The 20,875-nt window shown below is 36.4% G+C and overlaps 1 protein-coding gene across 4 annotated transcripts in view; it reads left to right on the top strand.

The window, feature by feature from the left end:
* The window catches only part of PCDH17 (protocadherin 17), a 96,532-nt gene extending 83,020 nt beyond the window's left edge, over positions 1-13,512 (top strand). For 3 of the 4 annotated variants that reach the window (XM_029936638.1, XM_029936637.1, XM_029936636.1), the window contains one exon: positions 8,753-13,512. In XM_029936638.1, the coding sequence (XP_029792498.1) occupies positions 8,753-9,435 (683 nt within the window). In that variant the 3' untranslated portion in view covers positions 9,436-13,512. The remainder of the gene's footprint in view (positions 1-8,752) is intronic. The other variant, XR_003907625.1, reaches the window with a different exon arrangement.
* The last annotated feature ends 7,363 nt before the right edge of the window (positions 13,513-20,875 follow it).

The following is a 20,875-nucleotide window of genomic DNA, read 5'->3' as shown; positions in this document are numbered from 1 at the left end:
ATATCTGTTTCCAGAAATAATGCTGATTTGAATGTTGCATGCCCTGTGGTTCATCTCAGTTTTGTATGTTAATAAATGCTGTCTAATACCGTTTTATCAAGTGCCTACATATTTTAAGAGTCTTCTGAGAATACTCAAATACCTGCAATAGTGCCCCACTGTCTGCTTTTTAAAATTTGTGTTTTTGGGGGGCGCCTGGGTGGCTCAGTAGGTTGAGTGTCCAACATCGGCTCAGGTTATAATCTCACAGTTTGTGAGTTCGAGTCCCGAACTGTGACAGCTAGCTCAGAGTCTGGAGCTGTCTTGGGATTCTGTGTCTCCCTCTCTTTCTTACCCTCCCCTGCTCACGCTATCTTTCTCTCTCTCAAAAATAAATAAAACATTAAAAAAACTTTAAAAAAAAAGTAAATAAAATTTGTGGGTTTTTTTTTTTAGTTCAGAGCTTTTCCATTTTCTTTTAAGTCCTAGTCAATTTTCTGTACATTAATATTTTTTTTGGCATTGCAACATAGGTCCTGTGGCTTATAAAGTGGTCTTTTACTAACTTGTGAAACACACAATCCTGTGTGGTGACAGTTCACCTTCTAGTCCTTCACCTGGATCATCCTCTTCCTGCTCTCCACTTTTTGTTGAAACTCTGATCATCTTTTGAATTTTAGATCCAGCACTATTTCTTTACAAAGCCTTTCACAATGCCAATAGTCAGCACTTTCTCTGTATTTCTTTTCCTGACACTCATATAACATAGTTCAAAATGTAACTGATCGTGAGTTATTTCCCCTAGCTTATTTTAAACCTACTTTTTAGTCTCCAGTCAAAATGTAAGTGCTTTAGTGAAGAGATAAATTCTTACAGACTGGAGAATTTTAGGAACGGATAGACATAGGTTTATTTATGACAAACTCTTACTTGATACATTACTGTTCTACAACATTCTATTCAAGATGACTTTGCTTGAAAACCTCCAAAGCCTAAGCACAAAATTGGTGTTTTATTCATTTTCATCTTGTGAATTCTTGAGTATAGCTTCTTCAAACTAACTACTGAACTGTATACATCTAAATGCTGTCACTGAATCTGAGCTGTCTTCACTCTGCTGGTGCATTTGAGTTGTATTTTTTTCTTTGAGACGTTCTGCCAGAGCCCTTTACTCAAAAAAAAAAAAAAAAAAAGCAAACTTTGTTTCATTAGTATAGTATCAAGCTTCAGAGTCAATTCTTTTCAGCTTACCAGTTAAGAGATGGCCTGGGGCGGCTGAGTGGCTCAGTGGGTTAAGTGTCTGCACTTTTGGGACATCCACTCAGGTCATGACCTCAAGGTTCCTGAATTCAAGCCCCAACGTTGGGCTTCTGCTGTCAGTGCAAAGCCTGCTTGGAATCTTCTGCCTCCCTCTCTCTCTGCCCTTCCCCAACTTTTGCACATGCACCCTCTTTCTCTTTCTCAAAAATAAATAAACATTAAAAGAAGAAAGAAAGAAAGAGATGACCCCATTTATCTGTGCCTTCACTTTCAAGCATCTGTTGCCCCGGGTGATGGCTGCACCTGTGGTATGGGATGGGGGTGGGGGGAACAGCTAAAATTTGAATGTTAATCTCAGAGCAGTATACCATGGACACATTTATATTTGTGCTATAGATTCTCAATGCATGGTTTAGATTCTCACTTATACAAATTCTTGATACTCTCATATCAAATTTCCTTATGTCCTTTTGTTTTCACTCTTTAACTAAAGTTTCCATTTAATATAAGCCTTCTTCATCTTAGAGCATTATCAGTCAATCTATACGCCAGAAAATTCACTCTGGTAGACATGTTATTATGTCCAAAGGGTCACAAACACTTTAAACCACCCCTGAAGGCATGCAGGTGCACTGAATAGTGAGTGCAAATGCTCCAAGCGCCCCGAATACGCAGCTGCAATTGGATTCAGTTGAATATGATATAGGCCAGTGGTTTCTGGAGTCCGAATGCAGCCATGGCAATACATTTGGAAGCACTGTGCAATGCAGGTGCACGCTAGAGGATTGCTGCTTCAAAGCTGCCATGGTTTGACTATTTGATAGTATTATAATAACTTCCACTTCAAAATGTGCTTTCCACCTGTCCAAAGCAGATAGAACGGCATTTCACAACTGACGTAAAACCTGGAAGCCTGATGGGCAGTGGATCCACCTAAAAATATATGCGTTTCTCTCGGTTTTTTTGTTTTTAATTACGTGAGCTATGTTTCCAAATCCTGCTCCCTGATGGCCAGTTGTTAGGAAATAATGCAAGTTTCTGGACTTGTATACTACAGTGTATTCGTGGTGTCGCTGCCAACCTGTAAACAGACATCCTCATGAAATGAGCACATCAGCATATTGTAACATGATTCACGGTCCCACTGACATTAACAAAACAACAAAAGAAGCCGTCTCTCTCTGTCTCAAAATAATAAATAAACATTAAAAAAAAAACAAAAGAAGCAACAGCACATCCCAGAGGTGTATTTGTGTGTTAGTTCCTTGATCAGTAAAACACCAGATCCCTGTGCACAAGAAACACGGGAAATACAATGCAATAGACGAAAGATCACTTAGCTAAGGTAAAGTGGTTGGTTTTCTGATGCCACATTTTCCCTAACCTCTTCCTTTTCTTTCCTGCACAAAGGATGCACCACCCTTCTTAAAAATTGTGCTAAAATTAAGCCTGGCAGTCATGTGAACACTGGCAGAGAAAAAAAAAGTGTGTGATAAAATTGTAATATATTTTTTTCTTTCTTATTCTGACACAGAAAAAAAAGTTTTGAGACAAGTTTCCAACACTGTCTCTAGAAATAATATCGAGAGTGAAATTTTTACCCCTCTCATAGTCAGATAGACTGAAATCAGGTTTATTTTTAACTAATAGGCTAGTAAATGGGACAGAGAAATCATAAATGGAAATAATTTGAATGAATATAGATTAAGGTGCAATTTATACGGAATGATTCAGCCTATCATCATAACAAGTGTAAGGGGTTTACAGGATGGTGAAGGAAAGTAAGTGAATAATCATCAACCGCCAAAAAAAGAAAGAATTGTTTATGTTAGAAGAGTGTCAGTTCACAGGATCTTGTGAATTATGTCAACTCACTGAAAGGAAAATTTAATCACAGATTTGTTGGACTGTGTTTTGATGAGATTTCTATTTTAGCATTGATCCTTTTTATCTGATATGTTAGAATATATTTAGATTAAATCATAATTTGTTGCTCTCATAAGGAAGTGTGTGTGCATGTGCAAAATTGAGTGTGCGTGCTGGAGAACAGAAAAAGACAGAGAAAACAAGCTGTTCTCATCTCAGCAAAACTTTTCAGTAGGAAACTGATACACAGAAACTGCCAGTCGAAGGTCTTGGTTTGTTGTTGCTTCCTGGCACATAATCTGTGACGGGTACCTAGTTTAGATTCCATAGAGTTAATCTCCCAAACATCAGTGCCAGCCATAAATAGAGGTGGGTGCCTGCTTTCTGCTTTTCCAGACAGCTAATTAGGTGTTATGAAAGCTTACGTTGGTGAAAGAAGGTAAATTAGAAATAAAAAAGAAAAATGAGAACAAATAAAAAATGGACTTCCATTTATAGAGTTGTCTACTTGGAAACAACTCTAATTTTAAGATGCTGTTAGAAACAGTATCAACCACCACTCTAAGAGAAGAAAACTATTCCTATTTAAAGCTGTTTACAAAGCAGAAATGAAGCCATTTTGTTGACAGTCCAAAAGCAGAGAAAACTCTCTCAAAAGCCCTTCCCCCACAGCCACAGCACTTCAGAACTTTCTCATTGATTTGGTTTTCGGATTTCTATGACACCTTTATTTCTTCCTTGTAAAACATTAAATCTGCTGCATATCTGAAATTCTTATGCTAGAAGCTATATGCATGTTTTATACACGTAGATGGGCTCTGGAGGAAGTGGTTACGTGGAAAATAAGGGGAGGGAATCCTTGTGTGTTTTCTAATAGTTTCCTAAGTAGTCACAAAAAAATTAGTTACCAGTAATGTGGTATAGTGCTTTCAAAACAGGGACGATAAGCTTACTTTCTAGTTTGTGATAAAGTTCTGCCTGAGAATGAGAGAGACTGGAATAAAGACGTAGGTTAACTCGGAGTAAGAAATTTTTATGGGGGCTGTCTCCTTGGCAGGCTCCCTTCACAATGAGCACCACCGAGTCGTGATACACAAGGATTGTTGCCCCTGACTCTTCCCAAAATAATCAGATTTAGTGAAAGCTCCCTTAATCTTTATTAGTCCTTACTGTGTTTGTTTGTTTTATTTTTGAGACAGAGAGAGACAGAGCATGAGAGGGAGAGGGGCAGAGAGACAGGGAGACACAGAATCTGAAACAGGCTCCAGGCTCTGAGCTGTCAGCACAGGGGCTCAAACCCACAAATGTGACATCATGACCTGAGCCAAAGTCAGAGGCTTAACTGACTGAGCCACCCAGGCACCTGGAGTCCTAACTGGTTTAAATAGTGCTTTGCTTTCAGATTATAATCTTATACATAGTAATCTTTGGCACCTTTTGCATATCCTTGGGAAGGCTCAGTACCCTTACTGATATAGTGACATTACAATGTTAAAATCACATTGTAAACATGAAGTTATGGAAACCTTTGTGGAAGATGGCTAAAACCCAATAGTTTAAGGGTAGGTAGTTCGACATTTTACCTGAATATTTTTTTCCTCGCAGAGATGTAACTTCCACAATGACAGCTCCTTTGAAAGTATATTTTGGCACCAACAATTGCTTGCCTACTATCGCTGAGATTAAGTTATTAAACGTTTAGTCTAGGTTAAAAAGAGAGCTTTCAGATATGTCAGCCAAAAGAAATATGCAGATTTCAGACATCTGTATGTCTAAGTCAATTTGAGTTATATAAAATTCTGAAAGCAGAGGTAGTCTAGTTGTTGATACAATCACAGATTTCACATCGACCACTGTACAGCAAAGGGAAAGAAAGATTAAAATGTTATTGGAGATTGATTTCTACCTACATATGTACATTATATATATAATGCTGTATATATGTAAATGTGTGTATATAAATTTATGTGCATTTTATATGTATTTATGTTATCTCTCAAATCATGAATATAGAACATTCCTGTGCATTTCATTTTTTTCACCTGTATTTTTCTTATGGCAATAACTGCTAGTAAATTTTCATGAATACGTTGGTCATACATTTCAGTTTAAAAATTTTGTTTGGACTATATCCTGGAGAAAGGTGAAATTTTACACACACACACACACACACACACACACACACACACAAAGATCTCAACGTGTATGTGTGTATGTGTGGTTCACTGTGCAGCTGAATTGCAAGTACTATAATCATTCATGTGACTTTATATCTTTTGCAAAAACATAAATAAAGATGGAAAATTAAAGTAATCAGGATGACTATGTTTAGATCCCTCTTCTTGAGACCTGGTGTAATACTCAGATGTGGCTATAGGAGTATAGGAAATAATTCTTAATACTAAACAAGTACTTAAATTTATCAGGTTGTCACATTGTCCTTCAAGAAATTATACGTTTTAAAGCTGTGACACTGTAAACTTTCCCTACAGGCAGAATTGCCCGGAGTTTCAGCTGTTGGACTTCGGAATAGTTTTCTCTTTGTAACATAAGCATGCTTATCTGTCAGTTTCTCATCCGCATACCATTTGGATTATGACATCTTTCTTGGCAAAGGGTGCATTCTGTGAAAGGGTAATCATGTTACATTGAGAAAAGGGTGAAAATGAGGGTAAATAATTTCTTTGTAGTCTTACATTAGTCCAGAAGAAAAAAGTGGATCTTGGACTTGGATCAATTATTTTTACTTCTTTTCAGGGTCTCAGAGTTTGTTTCCTGACACAAATATCTAATCTATGCAAATATCGGCTGTCTATATAATTTGCTTCTTTTTCATTTCTGTTGTATATAATTTGACATATCTATTCTGGGACCCATTTTCCCTAAGGTACAGGAAGAAGTTTCATTATTTACCTTTTTAGCTCTAGGTCTTGAGAAAATACTTCATACTATTATTTTTATTATACTTCCTTAGTTTACTGAGGGGGATCTTAAAAACACATAGGAAAAGGCTTACATGACAAATCCTCCTGTATAGCTCCTTCCCTCCTTTCTCCCTCCCTCCACCTAGCTTTCCTTCTGCTCTCTTTTTTTCTTCTACGTTTTCATTTTCTACTTTTTATGTTTAGGTGGTCATTTGTTATAGACTACCTATGTCTCTTTTTTGTACCTACCTATTCGTCTATTTACTTATGTTCCTTCAGAAATGATTTCACTTTCTCCTAAGTTCTTATTTGAACTTGGCAGTGATAGTCCACCTTTTGCTCATGTTTCTGCAGCTTATACAAAAGTGTCCATTAGATTTTCTTCACTGTCTGGGAACTGCTGTGGTCAAAATTACAGTCTAATCAGAAGGTGAACAGCTTATAATGTATTTCATAATCAATACTTAGAATTTGCTCCCTAGGTTGTGACATAAAGGAGTGAAGTAAAAAGCTGCAGATTTTTCAGCTGTGAAGTGCAAACAATCATTTCATGTTGATGGTTTCAAATTCAAGGTCGATTTCGACTTTCATACATCTGCATTATACTGTCTTTTTTACTCTCTTCTTAAATTTATATTGAATTCATTCAGTGCTAGGCCATCCAAATTGCTGAAATTGAAGGCCAGTCAATATTGGAATATAAAACTATGTTAGCATATTTCAAAGAGATAGTATGGGTTGTAAATGAATTTTTTAAAAGTCATGGCTCTAAAAGCTACAAAAATATCATCAAATGAAATAGACAGTAAAGTAGTCTGCTGTATTTGTGGAGGATAAAATTGGTTGAATGAAATGATACACATTTTTTTTTCTAACACAAACGGACCCAGTTGTAGAGGTGATTTTTATGATTCCCATGCAACCAGGTAGAGAAAACAGACACCTGATCTGAAAGTTTTCTGATATCCACTTAAAATGTAAGAATTTAAATCATTAAAAACGTTGTTCATCATTTTAAAATTTCTGTTCTACTTTAAATCCATACAGGAAGGGTTCCTAGAAAATTTATAATGCTAGATTTTTCTCCTGCTGTTTATGTCCATCAACCATCTTCCAAGACACAGATAGTATTTTGAGTTTATAGGTATGAGTAGTTGAGTTCACCATTACATGATAAACTTAACATATCTCATTTGTTCATATGTAAATAAAGTTTTGAAAACATGACAAAATTTAAATAGAGGCAAGCTACCTGAATACATTTTTAACATTTCAGAAATGTGAATGACACATGCTATGAAATACCACAGTGTTTTTATTCTGTCAAGACGCTATTCTAACTTCTTTTGAGAAAAAATTAATCTCAGAAGAAATTATTTTATCCTAACTCCTTTTGAGATAAATCCAGTTGTGGTTTATGCTTTCTTTTTTAGATAAGGAATTACTCATATGTTTTAAATATGAACTCAGACTTTACATATGACTTTGAAAAGTAACTGTATAAATGTGTCAGTGCTATTAAATATGGTGCTTTCTATTTTAAATATGTTCCATGTGGCCTTTTTTTTCCCTTGCACAGGACACTGAATTTGTAGAGATCCTCTCACATCAATTAAATGGCTGTCCCAAGGGTTCCTAAATGTGTAGGGAAATCTATTCCCATCACGCAGTGGTAAAGTGTAAATATCCTCTCCTGCAAAAAGAAAAAAAAGGCCCTGATTTTAAAAGAACCATTCAACAAAAGGGGTAACAATCATTTGTAAATGAAAGGGACAACTGGGAAGCTGTAGTTCAAAGTTATAGTTCAAAATATTGGAGCAGTCGAATTATGCAGCTATTGTCAAAATGAAGGAATTTTCTTTCATTTTTTTCTGTTCAGCATCTTTGAAATAGAGATAATTAAAGAACGCTTTATGTAGATTCTCTGTATGCCTGTTGGCCAGAGAGAAGCAAACCTTGTCACAGAAGACATTATCATTGAAAACAGGAAATCATGAGTTGTCATTCATCTAAACTCTATCTGTTGACTAAATCCTTTTTCACCTTACTTACACCAAAAACAAAAAGCTGAAGTGAAGAAAACTGATTGCATGATCCATACCCATATCTAATAAAATCGGAATGTGCACTTTTTGACAAGTTTATTCATAACAATTTCTGATAGAAAATTCCATTTGCTTCTCTCAGTAGGAAAGGTAGGCTTTTAAAGGAAACCTTTTATTTCATGACTGTCAGCAAAATAACAATTACAAGCAAACTAGGGATAAAACATGGGGGGAAAAAGGCTCCTTAGGATTTGTTATGGAAGTATGTGATCTAGTTTTTGCCCCCTTATTTGATTTGAAAAATTAATCCTGGTAATCCTTTTTGAAGTTCACTGTTTCCAGGATGGGTTATACAGAACAAAGACTAACTGATATCTCCAGGAGGTTAGTTTACAGTGATGTTCTATTCTACTGAGAATGATTCTCCAATGGCCACTTTTTACTTCTTCCCAGGCTATGGGAATTCATTAATATCTAGAGAATAGACTTAAATAAAACCATTGTCTCAACCAGCAGGTTTATGCAACCATCCTGAAATGTTTTAATTATTGTTTTCTTTTCCTTTTTAATTAAGAGACCAGAGGTCAAACAAGCCCACTGAGAGCTGATCGCAGCCTCAGTAGAAATTTAAAAGCAACCCTAATGATTGGATTTGCTGTTTTCGCTTCTGTTTTGCAGAACCAGAAGAGTGTGTTAATTGCACAGATGAATGCCGAGTGCTTGGTCATTCTGACAGGTGTTGGATGCCACAGTTCCCTGCAGCCAATCAGGCTGAAAATGCAGATTACCGCACAAATCTCTTCGTACCCACAGTTGAAGCTAATGTTGAGACTGAGACTTACGAAACTGTGAATCCCACTGGGAAAAAGACTTTTTGTACATTTGGAAAAGACAAGCGAGAGCACACTATTCTCATTGCCAATGTTAAACCTTATTTAAAAGCCAAACGTGCCCTGAGCCCTCTCCTCCAAGAGGTCCCCTCAGCATCAAGCAGCCCAACCAAGGCATGCATCGAGCCTTGCACCTCAGCAAAAGGCTCTCTGGATGGTTGCGAATCAAAACCAGGAGCCCTGGCTGAAGCAAGCGGCCAGTACTTGCCCACTGACAGTCAGTATCTGTCACCCAGTAAGCAACCGAGAGACCCTCCGTTCATGGCTCCCGAGCAGATGGCAAGGGTCTTTGCAGATGTGCATTCCAGAGCCAGCCGGGATTCCAGCGAGATGGGTGCTGTTCTTGAGCAACTTGACCACCCTAACAGGGATCTGGGCAGAGAATCTGTGGATGCAGAGGAAGTCGTGAGAGAGATTGATAAGCTTTTGCAGGACTGCAGGGGAAATGACCCTGTGGCTGTGAGAAAGTGAAAACAAACAAAAAAAAAAAAAAAAAGAAAAGAAAAGAAAAAAGAAAAGAAAAAAAAGCATTGGCATTTTCTTGTCTCTTCTGTTGATTTAAAAATGATCCCTCCTGGTGACAACCCGTTTCACAGGGATGAAGAAAGACCAATGCTGCTTTAAGGCTTTTAGTGAACATCTGAAGTGCCCACAAGTATGTTCTTTTCACTGCTGTTTCTTTTTCAGAGATAACAATGGTTTTGTTTTTGACCAAACTTATATTAGGACAGAATTAATGATGTTGAAAGAGAAAAAGGAAAAGAGAGAAGAAAAAGGGAAGAAGACAAAGGAGGACGAGGAGCCGCGTTACCTTTTGACAATCTGTTAGGAAGGTATGCGGCGTGAGAGTTGAAGTGTTTCTGATCAGTCTGAGACTGTCCTCCGTGATTTATGCTGACGTAACTGTTTACCTATAAACCCCATACAAAGCAGGGTCATAATTTGTGATCTGTGGTGGATTTCTAGCCGTCATCACAGGCTTCTACGTAAAGTCCCGAAAAGACCTTGCAGTAGTCCAAGCTACACCAAACATTAACACATATTTGTGGTAAACATTTCTGTATAAAGTTACCTGCCACACGTATAAACACAAAGAACATTCCATATCATCAGTCAAAAAAAAAAATTTACAAAAAACTTGGTCATTTGTAAGACACTTCATGTCGTATAAAAGTTAAATGTAAAAAGATATAGTCCATTTTGTCCTGCACACACATAGACTAATTCACTTCATTAAAGGAGAAGAAATTTTTAAAAAGTTGAAAATGCCTCTTCAGCATTTTAGTGTCCAACAAACATATAAGTAATGATGGATATGTTTTAAATTTGACCTGAAAAATAGTTACCATTGAGTGATAATATTCGGAGGAAATTAACATGATCAATATATTTTATTCGTTTCTGGACACTAAAATAGCTCAGGAAAGTGAAAATGTCTTAGACATCACAAATCACGTGACCATTTAAATGTGCAAATGTAAGAAGATTCAATGTGTTTACATCAAATGACATATTTTTATTGATTTATTGCAGATTCAGTGCATATGAGCCAAATTGTTGAGTGTATAAGAGCTATATTGTGTATTTTATTAAATTAATATATAGTTGTGTTGCAAAAATATTTGGGCTTATATTGTAAATGGCAAGTGTTGCCTCGGTAGCTGTCGAACTCTATGAGTTTTGTTTTTTCCTGCTTCCTTTTCCCCATGGAGTGTGGGAAGCAGTGCCTCAGAGCAAAGTCTCTTGTTTAATGTATAGTCTACCAAGTACTACAGTACATAATCTGTTCAAAATGTGTTTGAGTGAGCTGATGGAGCTAACTGAAAGGTCAAAAAATACATCCGTCAGTCATGGTTATGTGCAAGTCCTTGTAGAAGCTTTTATTAAAGTCACGCTAAATCACAAGAATTACATGTGTACCAATACCTGAAACTTGTTCACGTTTTTTCAATAACATACAGCTTCTGCCTATGTAGATACCATAATGTTGCTTGGTTCTCAGAAGTATCTTAAATGGTTCAAGATGTGTGTTCCCATTATATTTCACAACCATGAAAAATGCTTTAATGCATGTGTGGTGCCAGCACTGGTTATTTGCATTGTGTTGTGTTTTTCAAGAGGTCTGGGTCTTAGCGAAATGTTATTCCTTTTTCTCAGTACTCTTCTGCCTCCTTTTATCGGTGTCCTTCGAGAACAGTACACCTTCCATTCCTTCATTTGGTTATACCTTTTCTTGTGACATTTAGCAAGTTTCAAACTTAACTTCCATCTGAGGCTAGGAAACCTCAAATTTCAGGAATTGGGAAAAACAAAATTAGCACTTGCAGAAGTAGGAGCAGATGGGAAAATGCCTTGATTGACATTTTCCTTCAGCGTTGAAAATTTTTGGCATTTTCCAGCTTCATGACAAACAGTTTCCAGCCCATACCTTACAAAATGTGGTGCTGAGTTAAATAAAGGCTGTTTGTGCACTGGAGCAGAAAAATGCGTTCTTTGCAAACTGGTGGAGATTCTGTGCCTTCTTTTCTGGCCACCAAGCCAGTGTAGAAACAGCATAAATGTCATAGAACCATTATATTAAAAACAAAAGCAAAAGCAAAAACAAACACTGAACTGAAGTAAGTTTTGTAATTTTAAACCTCAAAAAATTCAACTGAAAATATTTCCATCAAATGCCGTCAAGATTTTAGACTGTACCTCGTTTGCAAAACCGCTTTGAAAGGGAAGAGTGGACGACTCCCATCAGCCTTATTCTCTCGAGAACTGGATTTGGTTCCTAGTAACAGCCTTTCCAAAGCTCTACTCTTGATTTATATTATTCATAAATGTTTAAATTAGAAAAGAAGGGATCTTGTACATGTGAAACCCAATTGACTCTCTATATTTTGGACAATTTATGTATCTGAAATGTGTTGTCTCTGTTATATGATGTTATTTTTTTGCCAGGAGACTACAGGTTGATTTAGCTTGATAGCTGGAATTTGATGGAAAACTAATTTCCATTTAGTCTTACCAAGTGTCGCTTCTCTCTTACTAGACAGATAGCCACGTAGTTCAATCTAAGGCAGTATGTAAATGAGATCAACAAAGAGAGTAGGGTTTATTTTTAAAACATTCTTAACGCTGAGTAACCAGTTGTTCAATTTATTATATGTGTCTGAAGACATTAAAACACTATAAGATTTTAAGAATTGGTTGTGCCAATGTGTGAGGGATTTACCTTTAGGCTCTCTGTCACCAGTGACTTACTAGTGTTAGCTGTTTAACACATTATCTGTAGTTAGTAGTGATTATTTATTTACAAGTTGGTGGTAATTTCAGCAGTCAGGACGCTAAGCTTTTATAGTTGAGTTGAGGGAATCTCGCCTTTATTCATTTGGCTGGCGACTGCCTTTATCACAGACCTCTGGTGCTCGGCTTCCAAGGAAGTCTATGAGATGCCAAAATCACCCCTCCGTGGAGCAGCATGCTCTAAGGGGTGATGCATGATCCAACAGTGATATTTCAAGGGGTTTCAGCATCATTCACAATGTGGAAAAATTGTCTTAATTCGCATCCTCCAAATACCAACCCCTCAAAAAAATCCCACACATTCAAAAAGAATGATTTGCTAATACTTTGTCTTTTAGGTCCTTAAATACCTGAAGTGAAGCACAGACTAAGAATTTATAGGAATTTTTGTAAGAAAGTCAAAAAGTTCTGAAGATTGTTTACTGATGAACTAAAAAAAAATCAGTAGCAAAACAACCTTTTCATTAAATGTTAATGATGAAAGATCTTTTCATCAAAGTTCAAAGTAGTGAGAATCAGTGTTAGTTATACCTATACCAAAGTAAACATTAAAGAGACATATCATGCAATTTTAAAGAATGCTTTCATATTACTTCTTAACCTTACGTACTTATCCTTATTGCAGGCAATATACAAAGATTGGCTCACTACTCCATGAATTAATTGAATTCCTAGTTGAGAAATTGACTCTGTTTCATTTTCCTGAGATCTTGTAAAACATGACTTCCCTTTAAAGGATCCAGGCAGTGCTCAATTTAAAAAATGACACCATAAAAAAAATTCATGTAGTAATAGAGCAGTATGCTTTATTAGAACTAGGTTCAAAGCTGTTTGTTGCCTAATGGAGTAGAAGTTGCTGAGGTCAACAAGGAGACTGAGGTCTGGCATAATATATGCCCACTCATTATTGTCTAATTATATTCTTTTGACAACAGACAGCATTTATCACAGCATTAATTCAAATGAGAGTTTTGGCTATCAAGATGTGTTGATTTGAAACATAATTGAATGAGACCTGATTAAAGTCTGACTTTCCTGGCCCCAGTGTTTTGCAGGTTGGCTATTCCCATTTATCAGCCCCATCACTCCATAAGGTTCTTAGCTGCACCAAGCGATTGGTGACCAAGGACAACAACAACAACAACAACAAAAGCAGCATACATTGTATGGATTTATCTCAACGCTATTGTTTAATGGCTGTGTTTAATGTGACCTATCTGGAAAATGAGGACTCCGAATAAAAAGCTATTACTAATAGCGGCGTTGCCTTCCCTTGAATTCATTAACACAGAGGGGATGTGTTGTATACCGTGTACCACAGGGACCCTGACCATAATTGTTCTGGAAAGCAACTGCGGCATCACGCCTGTTTTTGCTGGTTCATTTGCTTGCCAGTAAAATCAGATGTTTGAAAAATTTCTTGAAAAGTAATATGGGGTTCTCAACAAGAATGGGTTAACATTCTTTCATATAACTGATAATTCATCTTGTCAAATGGTGACTGTTGGAGTCATAGCCTAGATACTTATGACTTTTAATTTTTACAGTTGGTTTGAAAATAATTTGGGACAAAAACTTAAAGGACTTCAGATAAAGTCTGTTTTTAAAACCTTCTCATAATCTTACATGATTGATGAAAACACATATTTATAAATAACATTTTAAAGTTAATATGTACTTACTTTAATATGTCATCTTAAATAAGCCTCTCTTTGTACTTATTTAACAAATATCTACTGCAGTGTGTTTGCCCTTGGTTATTATGGCCCAGAAGTGGATAGACGGTAATCAAAGGAGTGGCCCCTGGGTCACAGTCTTGTGAGTTAGAACAAATGGGTCACTTCTAATGCACCTTGCTCTTTATAACTTGGATTTAGCTGTTTGCATTTTTCCCTGGTTTTTCCACATACCCTTATTTCTACTGTCTCACTTCCAGTGAATGACATCTCCTAAACTAAAAAGAAAAACATAACACTCTGCCCATTTCTTTCATTTTAATTTTCTTGTAACAGCATAATATATACCAAGAAGGGTGCACAGCTTGTACCCATTTAAGAAGACCTTTTTGGTTTAGGCTTATTGGGATGGACTTATATACTCTTTCTTTTGCTCATTTATTTGTTGAATTCCCTGTTTCTCTTGCATTGAGCACCAATTAGATGTTATACAAGGATCCTAAGTTACAAAGAACTAAGCCAATTACAATATGTTGTCCTCAGAGTACTTGGAGTTTGTGCCTAGGTAGTATACACTAACATAGGAATTGACCTTCTGTTGCCTTGGCACTATTATCTTTGCAAAATGAAAATAATGTCTCTTTTAAAGAATAACAAAAACCCTATGCCTACCATGCCATTGCTCTCAAGTGTGAGAGTAGAGCAAGCTGTTAATTGGCTCGGTGGTCTGATCAGGGTTGAGGGACCAGAGTATTCAAATGGAGAATCCTCCCAGCTGTGCTGCAGTCAGAAGGGAGTCAGGAATGGGACATACATTATACGTGTATTCCGTGTCACTAAACTATCAAGTCTCTCAGATTATTCTTTTAAAAGTAAATATGCCCACAACATACAATTACTTGATAATTGTTGAGAACAATAAATGCTTTGTGGGATATGGAGGAAATGAATTCTTAAAGGTCACTATAGCACCAAGAGAGCACACAGAAATGGATGGAGAGTTAATGGACCAACCTCAAACTCTTTATCACATGCTTTTGGAGACGGTTGCACATGGTTCACCAAGGAAGTATATCTTTTTCTGTTCACTTTAGACACTAATAGTACTGAACAACCCATTGTACATTAGGGATTATATTCTCAGAAGAGGATGCAGCTTCTTTAACTGTTTCAGAAAGAATAATCAACTATTTCAGAAAAATTTATCAGAAAATAACTTTAGGGGTGCTTTGGTGGCTCAGTTGGTTAAACATCTGACTCTTGGTTTTGGCTCAGGTCGTGATCTTGCAGTTTGTGGCTTCAAGTCACACTTGAGGTTCTGCGCTGAATGTGGAGCCTGCTTGGGATTCTCTCTCACTCTCTCTCTGTGCCTTATGTGCTCTCTCTCTCTCTTTCTCTCTCAAAATAAGTAAAGAAACCATGAAAAAAAATCATTTTCTCAAACTACCTTAGATGGTAATGGGTATCTTACAAGGACTAATTAGAAGAGAGAAGATTTCAGTGATGTTTTACAAATTTTGTATTGTAGAGTTTGACATCACTCATTAAGTCGATAGGTATTTCCTTTTTTGTATTACAAGTGAAATATTTCACTTTGAGGGGAATGTTTTCCTCAAACATTCATCCCTCAAACATTTGCTCCCTATCTTTCTTATACATATTATATTACCCATACCATTTTTGTCAACTAAATTGTGATTATAACATATTTTAAAATCAGCTTTCTTGACTTTATGTTACTCAGTTAAATTACTTCATAATATTTTCAAAGATTGCTAAAAACAAACAAAACCAAGTTTGGAACTATTGTGTTCACCTTATACAGATTATCATTATTTTTTGTTTAAAATATTGGTATTCAGCACTACTTATATGAAAATCATGCTAACTTCCCTAAGCATTTACAAGATTGGGCCAACCAAATAAAAAAATAATTACACAAGCCTAAATTAATACTGATAAATTCTGTTTCCAATTAACAGAGCACTTTCACAAATTTATAGGACCTTAAAGAATTAAGGATTCTGAAACTCAAAATGGTAAAAAGACTTATCCAATACAATTAGCTCGGAGGCTTAAACCCACACTTGAACTATAGGTCCAGTTCTGCTGTTTCAGATTTTGTGCCTCCTGCAATCTTGCCCTATTTAATATCTTTCCTATTTAGTATCTTAAGTTTATTATCTGAAAAAATTAAATTATACCAGTAAGGTGCCTTCTCCTTTAAATTGACAGTCATATAATTTAGCTGGTCTCTATGTTAATAGTTCATAATAGTATTAAATAATTTGAAAAGTAGAAAATAAGGATTATAGTCTCCAAGAAAATGAACAGATATCAAAACATCATGCCTTTCTTAAGAATGCTCTCAAGTTTTTGTTGCTGTCTATAAAAATGTTTCACAACAATGGTGGTATGTTCTCCAAAATACTCCAAAAGAATATTATGGAATATTCATTTTTCTGTGAACTTGCTATATTCTCACCTAGAAACAATCACAGAGGCTTTACTGAATTCTTTTATATTACTAATTGTTTTCTTATAAGAAACAATTTATAAATTTATTATTTACAAATAATTACATAAACTCTAGTAATATTGAAGTGACATTTATAATGTTACACCCATATATATGGATTAATATACATATATATATATAAATATCAGAGTCAACTAAATTCAAAAGCCAGTATCACAAAATAAAAGTGAGAAGGAATTTAAGCAGAGCAATATGGCTAAGGGATGAGCACATTTTTATTGTTTTATGAGTTGAGGCATCCACATTCAATAAAATATTGTATCATTGGCTTGTTCAATGACCAGGTGAAAAAGAGAGATTGTAATTGCTAAACAAGTCATATTCAGGCTGGTTAATCAAAAGTGAAGTTGTTCTGATTCTGCCTGGTTTTAACTTATCAAAATATTTAATATCTCTCCTTACAATTTATAGAAAGTCAACTTTATTTTCAAGAGGTGCAGAAATAAATTTCATTTTATTTATTTTATATTTTTAATGTTAGTTATTTTTGAGAGAGAGGGAGAGAGAGAGTGAGCAGGGGAAGGGCAGAGAGAGAGAGGGACAGAGGATCCAAAGCAGACTGTTGGCAGCAGAGACCTCATGTGGGGCTTGAACTCAAGAGCCATGAGATCATGACCTGAGCTGAAGTCAGATGCTCAACTGACTACGCCACCCACACATAAATTTTAATATCCCTTTAAGACTAATCAGCTATTTTATGTTTTGAAAATCTAAATTCAAATACATGGGATGTAATCTTCATTCGTCTTATTGATCTCCTGAATATCTCAATATTACCTCTTTAGCAATATTAAAACACATTTTCATACTAATCTTTCTTACACTGCAGTTGAGAGACTACATCTTTAATATAATCCTTTGCTTTGAGATAAGATTTTTAAGCTTTCATCCTCTTCTTTTCAAATTAGATTTTTGTCTGTATTTGTAGTATCAAGGATTCAATATTAATCTGTTGTCTTACGTGTGACTATTCATTTATCTTCAGTTATTTCATAATTTTCTCTCAACATTATCTATTATTTAATCATTTTCATCTATTTCCCATTAAATATGTTCATGTATGCATATATATTTATTTACATCTTCATGGTTATAAATAAATTATGGAGGTAGTGATATCTCCCCCAATAATTACTTCAAGTAGAATATGTCCAAGCTACTTTTATTAACCTATAAGAAAACTGATAATATTTTTTTGATGTAAGCTACTTGGAGTGTTATAATTGACAAAATGCATACTAAAATATAACAGATGTATGTAAAGTAATAAATAGGAAACAGGATTTTAGTTTAAAAACTTTATGTGAGACTACCTAGCTATTTCACTGAAAGGTTGAAAAAGGGATAAAAACAATAATCTTATTTTATTATCATTAATTCCTATATGTTAAGAAATCTTCATTTTAACATCTCATGTGAAATGTTTGGCTTTGAAGATAAAAAAAGATCCATACCTCTGAGAGTATATGCCTATAATTTCTCAATCTGCATTTATTTCCCAAATACCTCTGAAATTTAACTCTTATACATATTTCATCATTTCTCTCATTTTGGATAAGTACTAGTATTTACTTTCTCCTCAATGTCCGGAGATGGAAAGGAAATAAATGAATTGGTCAAATATGGCTTCTCTAGTGATTTTCCGCCTTAGAATGTAACATCCTAATTCAGTTCAACACTGATTTGGGACCATGTATTGTGTTTTTGAATACAATGGAGCATACAGATATTAACAAAGGGTAGTGTCTGTCTCTATGGAATTTAAGATATACTGGGGAATGAAGATATTTACACAAATACAGATTTTAGTTGGTAAATGAGTGGGGTCAGGAGAGGGAATTGAAGCAGCTTCTTGGAGAAAGCAGCGTTGGAATTGACTATTTAAGGGGTGCCTGGGTGACTCAGTCAGCTGAGCATTCGACTTCAGCTCAGGTCATGATCTCACTGCTGATGAGTTCAAGCTCTGTTTCGGGTTCTCTGCCGACAGCTCAAAGCCTGGACCCTGCTTCAGATTCTGCAACTCCTTTTCTTTCTGCCCCTCCCTTGCTCGCAATCTATCTCTCTCTCTCAAAAATAAATCAATATTTTAAAAAATTTTTAAAAAAGGTGACCTCCGAATTAAGCATTTAAAGTTGGACAAGATATTGGCAGTGGAGATGTACAGGAAATGCATTCCGGAAGAAGAGAGAGGCAGTGTGTGCAAAAACACGCGTAAATAAAGTTCGAATATTTTTCAATTAGAAAGTTCGAAAGTGTTGGGAAGGTGGGTTAGGTCGCACTGAGAATCGTAGTGATGCTGAGTTTAGGAGATGGCACACGAACGCCTAGTCCAAGAAGAAGAGGCTGGAAGACACCTGAATTAGGTTCACCAGCTGGGAGAGTTCTGTGAAAGGCTTGCCAAGTGGAATGTGAATTTAGGAAAATAACACTAGGACAGCTTGCTGCTGCCTGGTGATCCATTCTTTACAAGATGCCGCCTAATAGCACCTTGTTCTTGGGGCAGATCCAACTATCTAGCGGCAATGCCAACTTTGCTGAATCTTGCAATTCTCAGCTTCAAGCCCTCAGCAGAGTATTTATGTGTATGTTTCCAACTTCCCAGAAATAATTCTTCCTCTGAAATCTGTAATTATGTTTGAAGGTTTGCGAGGCAAAGAGAGTTGGAAGAGAAAGACAAAGATCAAGAGCATGGGTGATATCTTCCCCCGGAAAGGTGTTTGTTTAACATTTCCAAATTCCCCAGGCATCTCCGAGTTATCTGCGGTATGAATTCTGTGAGGCAGAATAATTCTAGTCCTAAGAATTTTTGTCTCTGTCTACTGTTCCAGGAACCTCCAGGCTGATCTAAGTATCCTATCCTATTGCTTCCATAATGTTCTATGTGTATCAGTAGAGGGGCTTATAATTATTGATTATTTAGACACTGCAATAGAAAATATGACTTAGATTAGTGCTGCCCAACTGGGGGTAGTTTTGTCCCCCAGACACATTTGCCAATATCTAAATACGGTTTGGGTTGTCAGGAGGTAAGGGCACAGGTTTGCTATGGTTGCCTACCAGCCACCAATATTCTGTTTTGCACGGTACAGACCTCTACAACATAGATTTACCCCATACCCCATAAAATATTTACAATAATGCCCAGGTTGAATTGACTATTTAAGGCACGCCTTAAGATGTTGCTTCGGATGACTGTTTACTCCTCCTGAAGCAGACCGAGGCTGATTTCCTAGGAAGAGCAGGCAAAGCAAAATCCCCCAGCTGTAAAGGGAGAGAAAGAGTTTGCCTCTGGGACCATGTTGGGGGTCAAGTCTACTGTTGCCTTATAGGTCCATTGGCGTGATCAATTTATCCTCTAGCCTCAAGTCATCTGTCCTTAATGTGTATGTAGATTCTGTCTCTACCACAGCACTGGGAGTTTGGGGGGAGGCCAGAAGGTGATGATGGTGGGGGGTTGGATTAAGGGTTCAAGAAAGTGGGTGACCATAAATACACTCAGATGCTGTAGAATGAATGTCTCTATTGATCTCTTAGGCATCTTCCTGCCATCAATACTGATTTTAATTCTTTCAAAGTAATATGTGGAATGCCAAAAAATGTCAGATTGACTTTCTAAATGAGGTGAGGGGAAGGTTAGAGCAAATGGTTTCTTAAAAGTTTTATTTCTCTTGACACATTCTGTTTTACCCATCTGTAATGCAGGGTGGGCGGTTCCAATGCACATTTTATGAATTTGAACTTGAAATGACTCTGGTTTAAAAATAATAATGATAATGTGTTGAAAGGGTGACAGGAACTCCAGTGGCAAAGTTGAAAGTCTGCACATTGACAGGCCAATTAATGTAAATAGTAATTACCATAGCCAATCCACATTTGAGGTTTTATTTGGTATAACTTGCCTAGATATGCATTACGTGTGTTGAAAAATAAAGTTATTAGGGGCATCTGGGTGACTCAGTCAGTTAAGTGTCCATCTCTTGATTTCAGTCAGCTCAGGTCATGATCTCAAGGTTTATGAGATCGAGCCCTCCATCCGGCTCTGCGTTGACAGCCCAGAGTCTGCTTAGGATTCTCTCTCTCTCTGCCTCTCCCTCCCTCCCTGTCTTCTTCAAAATAAATAAGTAAACATTAAAATATATATATACAGTTATTACACACTGTAGTGAAGGCTGGTGCTACCAACAGACCAGGAACGTGTTGGAAACCACTCGAGAGACTGAAGAGAAAACCAGAGCCCCCACCTGGGAGGGATTCCTTCCAGTAGCAACTCAGTCAGCGACTCAGCTCAGATACAAACTTGCTGGGTTTTATTTACGCTGGAATCTCTCCATATTAAAAAGCAATATAATTGCTGAAATACCACTACTGTTCAAGCTAATTTACTTCCTAATGGTCTATTTGCATA

The sequence above is a fragment of the Suricata suricatta genome, chromosome 4 (genome assembly GCF_006229205.1).
Source record: "Suricata suricatta isolate VVHF042 chromosome 4, meerkat_22Aug2017_6uvM2_HiC, whole genome shotgun sequence".
Taxonomy (NCBI): Eukaryota; Metazoa; Chordata; class Mammalia; order Carnivora; family Herpestidae; genus Suricata; species Suricata suricatta.
The sequence above is the reverse complement of the archived record's forward strand: the minus strand, read 5'-3'. Positions and strand labels throughout refer to the sequence as shown.